At 41.0% G+C, this 12889-nt stretch overlaps 2 protein-coding genes across 2 annotated transcripts; one reads left to right on the top strand and one right to left on the bottom strand.

Annotated features, from left to right (window-relative positions):
* The first annotated feature begins 126 nt into the window (after positions 1 to 126).
* On the top strand, positions 127 to 7035 carry LOC135340025 (acetyl-coenzyme A thioesterase-like). The gene is made up of 18 exons (XM_064536306.1): positions 127 to 401; positions 520 to 589; positions 649 to 709; positions 758 to 817; positions 888 to 929; positions 1086 to 1165; positions 1224 to 1288; positions 1353 to 1471; positions 2369 to 2409; positions 2464 to 2586; positions 3463 to 3592; positions 3699 to 3754; positions 4748 to 4799; positions 4860 to 4943; positions 5009 to 5145; positions 5570 to 5707; positions 6084 to 6165; positions 6719 to 7035. Exons 1-18 carry the CDS (start codon positions 200 to 202, stop codon positions 6899 to 6901), a joined length of 1725 nt encoding a protein of 574 aa, XP_064392376.1. The 5' UTR covers positions 127 to 199; the 3' UTR covers positions 6902 to 7035.
* A 380-nt stretch (positions 7036 to 7415) lies between these two features.
* Positions 7416 to 12845, bottom strand: LOC135340027 (RNA-binding protein FUS-like). Its single transcript, XM_064536309.1, has 12 exons — positions 12809 to 12845; positions 12678 to 12720; positions 12399 to 12442; positions 12026 to 12303; positions 11419 to 11654; positions 10955 to 10995; positions 9170 to 9285; positions 8842 to 8907; positions 8711 to 8774; positions 8354 to 8606; positions 7673 to 7846; positions 7416 to 7596 (listed from the first exon to the last, which is right to left on the bottom strand). The coding sequence occupies exons 1-12, from the start codon at positions 12828 to 12830 to the stop codon at positions 7557 to 7559; spliced, it is 1377 nt and encodes a 458-aa protein (XP_064392379.1). The 5' UTR covers positions 12831 to 12845; the 3' UTR covers positions 7416 to 7556.
* Positions 12846 to 12889: the final 44 nt, after the last annotated feature.

The raw sequence follows: 12889 nt of genomic DNA, 5'->3' as shown, positions 1-12889 counted from the left end.
ATGCATACCTAATTATAGCCTCGACCCCCAGGCCGATCTGTCTCCAATTCCTAGCGTTCAATTGGAGACGGATCGGCCTTATCGAGGCTAACCTACATACCTAGCTTTCTTATGTGCCGATCATTACAATTCCAGGAGGGACAGAGACTAGACCGTACCAGAGCAAGCATACCGTACCGGTAGATCTTATTCTAGATGCATGCTGCAGATGTCTACTGAGAATGAAGACAGAGGTCCACACTGGGCCCTCAAAAAGGTCCCCACAAAGCGGTTGCTTCCCAACCCCACCAGTGTGGAGGTTCATGAGTGGGTCATGCCCTCTTGCTGCTTCCAACACGAACAGCAGTTTTTGAGACACGGACACTTGTTGCGGTGGATGGATGTCGCAGCGTGTTTGTCTGGTGAGCCAGTGACAATACACTGAAAATAGATCTAGTTATACAGTTCTACTATGTACACATGTGGGAACTGAATGACGCTATTCATATTGTAGTAGCAATACATAGTGTTTGCGTGCAGCTGAGAAACATGCGCGAGTGCCTTGTGTGACTGTATCGATTGATGACATCATCTTCAATTCATCTGTCAGGTTAATAATAATTATGCATGCATGCACGCCATTGTTTGACAAATGAAATGTTTTTCCAGTGTTGGACATGTAGTGATACTCAAAGCACTTGTAAACAGATCCTTTACATCCAGTCTTGAGGTGGGTGCTGTATACATGTTATATCAGGAGTGCTTTATTATTGTTTAGGTTGATGTGAGGGTGAAAAGTGAGAATCCAATTACTGGTGCCCAACAAGACGTCTGCAATGTAAGTAATGATGTCATTATTGTGTGAAACATTTAACATGCTAAGTATAATTGTCTGCAAATTCAACTAGGCTCTGTTTGTATTTGTGGCCAGACCCAAAGATGGAAGCAAAGTGAGTGTTAATCTTTTACCTGCATGACTTGTGTGTATATGACCCATACAGCTACATGTAGTACCGTACATTTAGTGATACATGACTAGGGCAGTGTCCTGGCCTACTGCAGTATACAGTAAGAGGCCCAAATAGCATCAGGTGTTTTCCATGCAGGTTAAACTTCCTCCAGTTGCCATAGAAACAGAAGAGGAGACTAAAGAGCACTTGTTGGCAGGGGAAAGAAGGAGGAAGAGGTATAGGGCTGAATTAAACTAATTTGTTGGTAGAGTCACAGTGATTGTCCTCATACAGAGTGACTTATGCTAAGGATCTGGAACAATTGCTCACAAATATTCAGAGATTTAAGATAACTACAAGTAAGTAAGCTCAATTTATAATCATGGATGCAATGGCACATGTAACCCTTACTCTTTTATACAGCTCGTCGGGACTCTTCTGCGGACATCAAAAAGATCTCAGTGTCAAGCACATGTGTACACACGGTGCAGATTGTATTGCCAGTGCATGCCAACCATCATGGCACTACATTTGGAGGGCAGGTATAAAATTACAGGTATTTATAGTTTATGGTTATTAGGTGGTACGTTTACTGGTTGTTACAACACCTACACTATTTTCTCAGTTGCCTAGGTGCTCAATCCTTGACCATTTGTAATAATTATGTTTACAAAAAATGCTTGCACCATTAATTAAGGCTTGACACAGGACTTAGATAATTTACTTGAAGTAGCTGTCCTCGGGATAATTTTTGCAAAAGGAAAAAATACTGTGCTCATGCACTTGCATTAACTTATTTGCGTAGATTAATTTATCACATGGTTTGTAGGAATTAGACTCCCTATCCTGCAAGGTTTTGTGATTTCTACACACACGGTACACTGTACTCAATTGTGGTTTTCTCTAGGGCCTTAGGTTTTGCAGAGAGGCTCCACTGAGACCATGCTCTTGACAAATGCAAGAAAGGGCATAAGCCACAGCCTCAAATGAGACAAATGTTGAACTAGTTTACGATACAGCGTTACATTCAGTGATGCAGCAGCGCGTGTGCACTATCAATATCACCCATGCAATGGATATCTTCCATCTGTTGGTAAAAGAAAAATCAATGGCCTGGGGCCTGTAGTAATTATTATAGTGATTACTTTGTTTGTGTTTTAACAGGTGCATGTATATGTATTTAATACAGTAATTTTTGTCAGTCTCTGTTATCAGTATTAGTAGTTGTTGGGACATGCCTGCCAATAGGTAGTGCTATACAGTAGCTAGTGCAGTAGTGCAGTAACGTAGTACTTCTCTGATGCTAATATCAAACATGCATGCATGTATGTACACCTTATTTACAGACAAAAATTGGCGATTATTATACTGCATAGGAGCAGCGTCTTACCTATAACGTTATATGAGGTTCCGTCAATCATTAGTTACGCATATTGCAGATCATGGAGTGGATGACTGATATTGCTACCATCTCAGCACTGTAAGTTTTGGAATAAGCAATGTGTCACACTATATAGGAGATCCTTTTTTTCAGTCGCCTGTGTCGAGCCGCAGTGACGTTGGAAGGAATCCAGTCCGTCATTTTTAGAGGGCCCTCACATGTTGGTGAAAGAGTGTCACTGAAGTCATCAGTAAACAAAGTCTTCTCCAACAACAGGTCTGTGTTTCCTTGCATACTTATTGCTCTGAATATGAGTACATGTATCTTATAATATGTAAAAAAAAAAGATGTGCATGCATGATGTTACTTGATTAAAGTTTGATTGTTAGTACCAATACATGTAGGATTGTTGAAAACCATATAGGATTGGCATTAGCTAATCTTATGCACTCAACATGACTTCTCCTGCAAGTACATAATTATGTGCTATACAAAACACTTCTCTAGAAGTAATCTCCAGTCGTTTTTAAAAGCAAAATTTCCTGAGAAGTCTCCAGAACCTTGGGTTGTGTGCCTCATTTGTTCTCGCCTCTCTTCAAGTTCCATTTGCCCCATCCGCCTCCATGCAGAAAAGTCCTAATATATATACATGTACCTGTACAGAGGATGTCAGACAGGCTTGAACAGACGTATAATGTAGCTACTAATTGAGACCTTTTAAATATTTCTTGTGCCATGCAAATACATATAGTTGAATAAGGCTGCTTAGAGGTTCAATACACTTATAATAACCCTTTGTTCGAGTCATTAAGGTCGCTATTTAGTTATTGATTGTGTTCTTGTGTTTTTGCATTTAGCATCGTTTGGGGGGGGCGGGGGGTTTCTAAGGGTTTCTCTGGAAATGGCTCATTAAAAGGTGTTGCTTGTCCATTTACAATTTGTGTGGGCAAGGAATGTACATCGCAATAATTATTAACTAAGTTCAAGAACTGTGTGAGTTCAAGATATTTTTTATTAGATATTTTCTAATACTGGTAGTTAGAAGTATTGTGCTACCATACATGTATGGTGTCATGCACTCCACTAAATATTGTGCAACGCCAGCTCCCACACCTTGTGTTATCAGTGTATGTTTGTCAATATTCAATACAGGTTTGAGGTTGGTGTTCGTGTGGAGGGGTACGATGTCGGTGGAGAGCCAAGACACATTAACAGTGCTTTTTACATCTTTAGAGCAGATCAGGGTGATTTGATTATTCCTGAGCCTGTTATCGAGTCCAAGGTGTGTACTTAGAGCACACGTAATAGTTAATTGGTACTTGCAGTCAGCAGCCTGAAATTGATTGTTCGTCTCATTGTACATTTATGTATGATTGTCTTACACACAGGTGGAAGAGGATAGAGCTGGTCTAGCGTTGGCCAGGCACTGTTTGTGGTTAGACCGGTAAGACATCGCAAAATATAGTTATTCATTTTAACTGTACTCATGTGCTTTAATTATTAGCTAATAATTATTCTGTCAAACTGGTTCAGTACAGAATATAATTATATATATTTCCCACCTACTACACTTTTGCTATGTAGTCTAGTGGGGTTTAACTGTCATAAATTGGCACCTCAGGGCTACAAGGGAAAATATGGCTCATAAATTGGCACCTCAAGCATATGCAGTAAAAATAAATTAATGGTGTTTTCGATGAATGAAAATGTCTTGCATGAGAAACAAAATGTCATAAATGAAAACATAGAGACAGAGGGCTGGGGCTCAGGCTGAGCCTTGCTCACTAGCACTAGTACTGCACGCACTGCACTAGGCCTGTTCAGCTTCTGTATTTAAATAAAAAGAAGCCAGTTTAGTAATAATAATTATAGGAGTGGCTATTTTAAGTGCTTGCCTACTAGCCTGGCATAGCTGAAGAGAGCTGGTCTAGACACCGTCTAGAGCTAGCTGTGTTGTTTCTTCTGGCTGGTTGCTGCGCAGTAAGTGGAGGGAGGGGCTTACTAATTGAACAGAGAGGGGGAGTGGCTCTGTACCGTTCGCTTTGAGGGGGCTGGCTGCTCATATTCTGTCCAGGCTGCACAAGGATTTGAGTGTGGACAGCAGCCCGGGTGTGAACGAGCTATCTTTTCCTAGTTGTCTTCTTGTTTGAATAGTGTTGCTATGTGGTAGTCATGCAGCTTGATGCATAGCAATCAGTCAGCCAATCAGATGGGACACATATCAATTAATGCACAGTGCCTCGGGGTTTATGACAGTAAACCACACCTCCCCCTCGGGCTTATGCCCTCGTAGTCGGGAGGTTTACTGTCATAAACCCCTAGGGCTACACTGTACATTAACTAATACATAACCAATCTCAGCCTCGGGCGCAGGTTATAAGCCATAATTACTAGTCAACCAGTCAATAACTATAACATACCACACCATAAAACGCAGGAAAGCGATCCAATACGACAAGAGTGAAGTTGCTCTAAACCCTGAGAATGTGGTAAGTACAAGCAACTCTGAATCGTCACTACCATAATTATGTTATCTAATCCTGAACCAGTATGATCTAATATACAAGTCCACCTCCAAACTTATGACCAACTACGTACGCAACTATTGGGAAATCGTTCAGACAGAACAAACCGTAAGACTATTAATGATATTATTATCGCTATCAGTAGGTATAGCGTTGACTTATGTTTTCTACAGTTTGAGTTCTGCAAGTTTCAAGAGAAGGAGAACCTCATTGTTAAAGTAAGTGACAACCTAAGTGGGGTGACAGCCAGTGTCGTCTATGAGAAGCTAGCCAATTTTAAGAATAGATCAAAGTGGGATTTCCTTTGCAAGTAAGTTACAATCATGCACTCGTCATAGTCCAAAATGATGGAATTTCATGCTAGACTGACACTGTATACACATTTTTGCCATTGAAGGAGGAAGAGATGTGTGCATGTTCAGGATTACCAGCTTAATATTCTCCATAACCTTTAGTACTACATACTATACATGTATTCATACTAGCCCCTCAATTGGGAGGAGAGGCTAGTATTATGGTATACATACCTGACCCAATTGGAGCACTTCTAAATGTTATACATGTAGCTTTAATTTGTAGGGAGCTTTCACACACCTTCAACTTTCATGTGTTGATTTAATTGTCAAGTACCAAAGGTGGTGCTGTATGTAATACAAGTATAGTAAAGACTTAACAATTCATTGTTGCATTTTGTTCTGAGACCCAGAAATCTCAGCATGCCTATCTCACTATAGGCACATTAAGGTTGTGAAACCAGTGAGTGAGGATGACTTTGTAATTCATCTTGTGTACAAGACCCTGGAACATGAGGCAAAGGAGCTTCCAAAAGACTTTGTTCTTCTTGCATCGAAGAGAAAAACGCAAGGGAAAAAGTGAGTGATTATACCGGTAGTATAACTAATGTATTTTTAATTTCAAAGATCGTTAGATTGTATACATATATTACCTTGGGATAGGCTATATACATGAATTGTAGGCAATTATTCTTGTATAATTATACGAAGTGAGATAATTATAAAAGTTAAATAAAGTCATTCGTTTGTACATATATTTTGTACAAATCATAACTGGTCACAGACAAGCGATGTAAGGAAGATAATTTTTCCAGAATGGGTGCATGTCCTTCTCGAGCGATGCCCTATTTTTGCCTAGCAAATGTTTTTCAAGTGTGTTATAGCGGTACATTGAGAGCAAATGAATCATTTTGACAGCTATCGGGGATGTTGCAATACGATTTTATTCCTGCAGTGGAGAAACCATTTATATGCTAGCGTTCACCTCTGTCACTACTGAAGACCTTCCACCGCTGAGAAACTATCAGAGATCCACTGTAAGTCTTTCTGATCATTTTTATTGACTTACAAAGCAGTGTATTACTTTGTGCAATTGATTTATCACCCGTAACACGTAAAGCTTTTATACAAAACGCATTTAATTAATCAGATCCCCATGAAACGTGTGTGTAACTACGTCCGTTGCATGTAATATAATACAGTAAGCATAAATTGAACTGCCCTCGTTGCCAACTTTCACTATAGATACTGGTCTCTCATTTGTACAAGGGGTGGGGTGGTATAGAAGTTGCCCAACAGTCTAACACTATCCATTTGCTTGGCAGGCTATGGAGAAAAGGTTTAGGGCGTAAGAATACTAAATTTGCACACAGCTGTCGTGGTTTAACTGAGGCATGCACATAATTGTGGTAAAAAGTCACTGCACTTCATGTAATAGCGCCAGAACTGAAAAGTCTGATATTTTTGGCTCTAATTGTGCGCTTACTCCTGCAATTTCAATGTGGCCGCTGCTTTAAATACTACATAAATTTATTTGTGCGCCCTGAGGAGTTTTGATGTTGTGGTGGTTTTAATCACCTTTTTCTGCAGGTGTTGTCTTCTGGCTACATTCTGGAAGACTCCTCACTGTCTCCTAGTAGTCCATCGTGTAAGCTGACCTATGTCCATCAATTGGGCTCTTCTACCATGCCGTTCTTTGCACGAGACCTTGTAGGTGTGTCATCACTTTTGCAGAAACTGTATCTTAGTTTGAGAGCATTCATTTTCTCTTAGCTTAATTATATCTTTGTAGGCAAGTGTTGTATAATTATGTATAACCATATCACCTAGTTGTCACCACACCTTATACTTTAGTATGTTCCTGAATATTATTTAATTATTATGCTTCTACAGTTATAAGTTTCGGCTCTATTGACTAAAATCTAGCCTCGTTCCCAGGCCTTGCTACCTGTTGTCATTGCTCATGCATAAATAGAAGGTAGCAAAAAAGAATAGACGAAATGAGGCAGGCAGCAAAGAAAGAAAAGTAATGGCCGGACAGTTAATCTTATTTTTCCTAACTCTATACCTCGATTCTATATTCCTCCAATTGATACCGTATTTTATCGATGCTCGCAAAACATTCTAGCAATACGGTATATAGATGAAGTACCTTAAGCCTGAAATACCAATTAAGTGATGCACAATTTTTATTAAACATCCTTCACTGGATAGCAATTTTTGCTTAAGTGTGGCAAAGACATGTACATATGTACATTTTTGTAATAGGCAGTGCATATGAGATTGCTTGATTGCAAAAAGGTTTCTAGATTAACAATACAGCTCAGAGCTGAACTACAGAGTAACAAAAGAGTATATATAGCTATTGTAGACTTTTAAGTAGGCAGTTTAGAGGAACAGAGTCACTATTTTCACCACAGTAATCAAGTTAGTATGGCCTGCTTCTTCCACCAGATCTATCATTGTCTCTGTATGAACAGAAAAACCACCATGACCAAACCCACTAATTTATATAATTATACGCAATGAGGCTCCTTCACTCACCTATATCGGTCTGGACCTCCCCTCCCACGTCCACGATATCCACCCCTGTCACCGCCACGCCCACGGAAGCCACCGCCACCACGCATTCCTCCACCCATGTCACCACCACCCCCAGGCCGAGAAACACCACAGCGATTGCACTCATGGCGACGAGCAAAATTCATATTCCTACAACTGTTGACGGAAACGAAGCAGTAACCTTAATTAGACTTCACCACAAAACAGTACTAATTCCCACTATATGGAATATGTGAGGTTCAGATGGCCCTTGCACATGTTCTTATTCTTCTAAGCTAGCACACAACTCTGGCGTTAGCACAGAGAGATAGCTAGCGTCAGAGAGACATGCAATGTGCCTCCTTTAGTGCATTTCATCACTACCTCAAATTGATGTAATAACACGTACATACATCTACTGTTAACACACGACATAATCTGAATTTGTATAATCACTACACTTCTAGGCGACCCGCACAAGGAATGCGGTAAAGTTTTCCGTGTGTGTGCTTCAGCTGTAACTGCTCAACGGTTGCAATGCGCCAAAAACTAACATCTTCTGTAGACTTCCAGCCACTTTCTCCTGAGATTTGCTGACTAAAGCTTGTAAAACTATGCATGTACGTAGTAGAGTTGTACACTAAGTATGCATCATCATAAAAACAGTGTGAGGTGCACACTCACTTTGGATCTGGACATTCCCAGTCTCCTGCGGCTTGAACAAAAGACCCTCTACCCCTGCCACCGCGGTCACCACGATCACCACCGCGGTCACCGAAATCCCGACCTCCACGACCACCAAAATCTCCGCCACCCCTTCCAGAACCTCTAAACCCTCCTCCTCCCCCCCCTCCTCCACGGTAACCACCATAACCTCCAGGCGGCTCAATGTGGGTGGCATACTCCACTTTGATGTTACTGCCAAAATGATCTTTACCTGAATGGAGTGAACACAAAAAGGATTTCACAGCACAACATTTGTTTGGCACTACATACAACTAATAATTGTGTACACTGAGAATAAATAGTATTTTGTATTACCGTTAAACCATTCAATGGCTGCTTTAGCTGCACTAGGGTCTTCATAGACAACCAAAGCCTCTCCCTATACAATGTAAGAGCCATGCAAATCATCATAATTATAAGGAGGTGCATCAGCTATATAGCCTTGCCTTAAATTTGCCTGTCCTCTTGTCTGTGTACAGAGTGATGTGTGGTTTCTGCGTCTTGCGGTTGTACTGCATGTAATGGCAGAAAGCACGTACTAGCACGTACTACATGTAAATATACAAACATGTACATGTATTGTGTCCCCAGTGGCATAGTTGGTATCATAATAAAGACATTAATTACTGACAAATTTAGTATTTGCTACACGTATACGTTTGACTAATGAATGGGTACATAATGAAGTCGAGCAACACATACACATTTGAGTTGCACATGAACACAACCACTACATTATGTATATATACACACAACATTCAGTGTCTAACCCACCTTTATAACACCAATAGAGCCAAACAGCTCCCCCATCTTCTCTTCTGAGACGTCATCAGTAAGATTTGTAATGTACACAGCATCTTCTCTAATCCGCTTCTCTCCTTGTAATCCTCCTATAAATCAAAAAGATGTAGCTCTACTGTGTGCACATGTTACTAGATCCAGTACAAGCATTATGCATGTTGCCATGCGCATGGAAACCACCTACAGCTTACTAATAGTACGGTTAAGATACCCGTGAAGGCAGAGATAATAAGCACTGGAAAAGTAAAGCATTCAGCTTTGCCTTGTGCATTTAGAGGTGTTCATTTTCACAGCTATTAACCTTTTTTAATGTGCAATTGATTGCTAGTCGGATAGGATGCAGTTTTTATTGCACTTTAACCATGGCGGTATTGAAACCAAATCCGTGTAATTACAGCTTGACGACGTGTAATTTACTCATACTGGTGTGATATGCTATTAATAGCACTGTACACATTTCAGTGCAATAATAATTATGCCTTGAGGCGTAGCCGCACGATAGATACGGTAAAGCTGACAGTGTGTGTGTGTGTGTGTCTGTTCCAGCTGTAACTGGTCAACGGTTGCAATGCGACGAAAACTAACACCTTCTATAGGATTCTAGCCACATTCTCTTGGATTTTGATTCGTGGATTAGCAAACTAAAGCTTCTTTCTCGAGTTATGGCTACTTTGACTCACATTGAAGGCTGTTGCAGTCTCTTCAGAATCTTTCATAGCATCATCTGTTCGCACAAACTTGTTAGCCTTGCACTAAAGCGCTAGCTTTTTGTTAGCTACGAGACTCAGAAAGAGCTGCTAAAGAAGCTAGCTACTAATTTTTAGTAGCCATTAGTGAACTTTCAGACACACCCCTTATTCCTGGGTGTAATGCGCATGCGCGCTCCATACCACGAGTCATTTTGAATCCCAGATCCTGCAATTTTCTTCTTTGTTGAGGTCCTGGTAAGCCACAAACCAACCTTTTCTTTTTAGACTGCTTGAATTCTGTCTTTAATACTTATCTCACAGACTACTGATTATGCCTTTGACTCAGTATGCACTATTAACTGTGGACCCCCTTTTCTTGTGAAACGATGAAAGTACATTGCATTATTTATCTCTTCTATAACACTCTAATACTTTTGAGCGAAAGCAAAAATATGGCGAGAGGCATTAGCAAGCGCACGCTTGCAACACTCGTTGTTACCATTAGTACCGTGTACCTTAAAGTTAAGTACGTATTTTTTAGTACTTCGACACACAGCTTTTAAACACACCACAATGCACGAAACGATCACTCAAAACGTGCAAGAAAACCTTTGTAAACGTCAGCGAACTGCATGAAACTGACTAATCATATAATTAATAACTATTTGGTGTACGATGAGCCCTGGAAGCAACCAAATAATTACACTGTAGCCAGGCACATACACACAAATACCAAAAATGTCAATGATGATTACTTTACACTAACTCCCCCTAGTGCTTAATTAAATACATGTACTGTGACCCTTAGTTCTATACTTAGAGATGCGCTTGAAATGAAGACACAAAAAACCACCTGTTGACGAACCGCTCATACAATTACAACCACTAAAAGTTTGCATGAAACAACCAATGTGAATAGGCCATGGTGAAGTCGACTACAATATCCTAATAACATTATTCAAATAAAAATTACGGTCTTTACACGCAACATTAAAAAAATGCATACACCTACTACAATTTAGAATAATTATTGAGCCGTTAATGGTGACTACCATTACAGATAACTCACCGTTCCCTGGGCCACCACCACCCATATAGCCACCACCGCTTCTGTTCAAACCAGACCACCAACATTCAATTGTAAAGATTTTTTTCATTCACCGATTGAGAATTGAATACCAACCAGTCAGTAATTGAACCATGTGAAGAGATTGGAGAGAAGATCAGAGTTAAAAGCACAACATTAAACGTATATCTTTGCTCTCCCAAGTTTAGCATAGCATAATACATGTAATGTACTATGGACTATAAATTACACACATATCATACAAACTGTAGTTTCCCAAAAGTTAACAAGAAAAGACACTCTCAACCATTTAATTTGCAAAATATGGACTGTCTTAATTAGCACACCACTATTACGACAATCAAAGCAAAGTAAAGCCTGAACCCTAAGCGTGCCCCTTTTCTGCACACCGTATTCTCACAAACCACTGCATGCAATCCCTTATACGTTGACAGGAGAGCACTCACCGAGGTGGTCCACTGTGTCCACCTTCACGTCGTCCGAACCCTCCGTCTCTCTCACCACCATATCCACCATATGCCGGGGGGCGACCGCCTCCAAAGTTACCCCCAGGTGGGGGAAACCCTTGTCCACCAGGTGGTGGGCCAGGGGGCGGTACTCCAGGTGGTGGTTGGTATGGGGCTCCAGGGGGAGTGGGGTAATTGGGAGCAGGAGGGGGCGGGCCACCCGGAGCATAACCAGGCTGTATGAGGAGAGGAGTGGTACAGTAGCGATCAATATAAAGTATCCGTTCCGTTTATGTAGTACGTTCGTAACGTTTCCGTTTTGATACCGTATTAATTTATCGTACCGTTGCTATTAAATTACCGTTGCACGTTGCAAGTACGTTTTGCAGAAAAGTTTTAGAAAACAAACAAAGAGACAATTCTAGTCATCTCGAGCATCGTAAGTCTAGCTACTTAGCTAAAATAAATCTGCGAAAATGTTGTGAATCAATTATATAATTATATCATACATGGGCTTGAGTGAGTGCTCTTTTAGATGACCTAACACAACAGCACCCCCTCCTCCCACCGACAAACTTTTTCTTAAAAGATAATCAGCATGGTATACCTGTCCAGCTGGTGGCTGCTGTGGAGGTGGTTGCCCTCCATATTGACTAGACCCACCAACAGGGGGCACGGCAGCACTATATCCACCGGCTGGTTGGACAGGTGGGGCGTATCCAGCCGTAGGCTGAGCTGCAGAATAACCAGCTGGTGCTGGTTGAGAGGTAGGGGGGTACGTTCCTGGTGGGACAGGGGGAACTGGTGCTGCTCCCCCTGGGGTACTGTACTGGTATCCTCCACCATAGGCAGCTGGTTGTTGGCCTGCTTGTGATTGTTGATAACCTGTGCATAATGGAGCGGTACTAGGTGACATGATAACAACACGGGAATTGTTTTATAGACTATAAATTCGCCATTGAAACAACAGTCTCCCTTACCATATCCAGCTGGTTGGGTTGTAGCTTGTTGGGCTTGTCCATACCTTTATCAAAGGTGAGTCAAAAGATAAAGTGATGCTTTATACACAGAGACTATCTGTACTATACTATGGGCACCATGCAAGCAAGAAGAGTTTAATGCTGTTATCTATAACACTACCTGACCAAAGGCACTACGCAACAAAATAAGTACACACAAACAAAGTTGTCTCTCATAGCATTATAGTATAGTAGAGTATAATTTATATTTACAGATGTAGTACACCATCAAACACATACCCAGCTCCTCCTGCTGGTGCTGGTGGAGGGTAGTTTTGAAATCCTGTGAGGGTACATAAAGGCATAATGCATCTCATAGACATGATCAGTACAAATAACTAGACAACTCAACGCTCAAATCGCTGGCTTACCTCCTCCTTGTTGTGCCGCCATCTTTTGAGCCTTGCTGTAAAATGCACGTGGGTACCAGAGCACGTGGTGATGGCCAAGTC

This window comes from Halichondria panicea, chromosome 8 (assembly GCF_963675165.1).
Source record: "Halichondria panicea chromosome 8, odHalPani1.1, whole genome shotgun sequence".
NCBI classification, from domain to species: Eukaryota; Metazoa; Porifera; class Demospongiae; order Suberitida; family Halichondriidae; genus Halichondria; species Halichondria panicea.
This window is presented reverse-complemented; position numbering and strand designations above follow the sequence as displayed.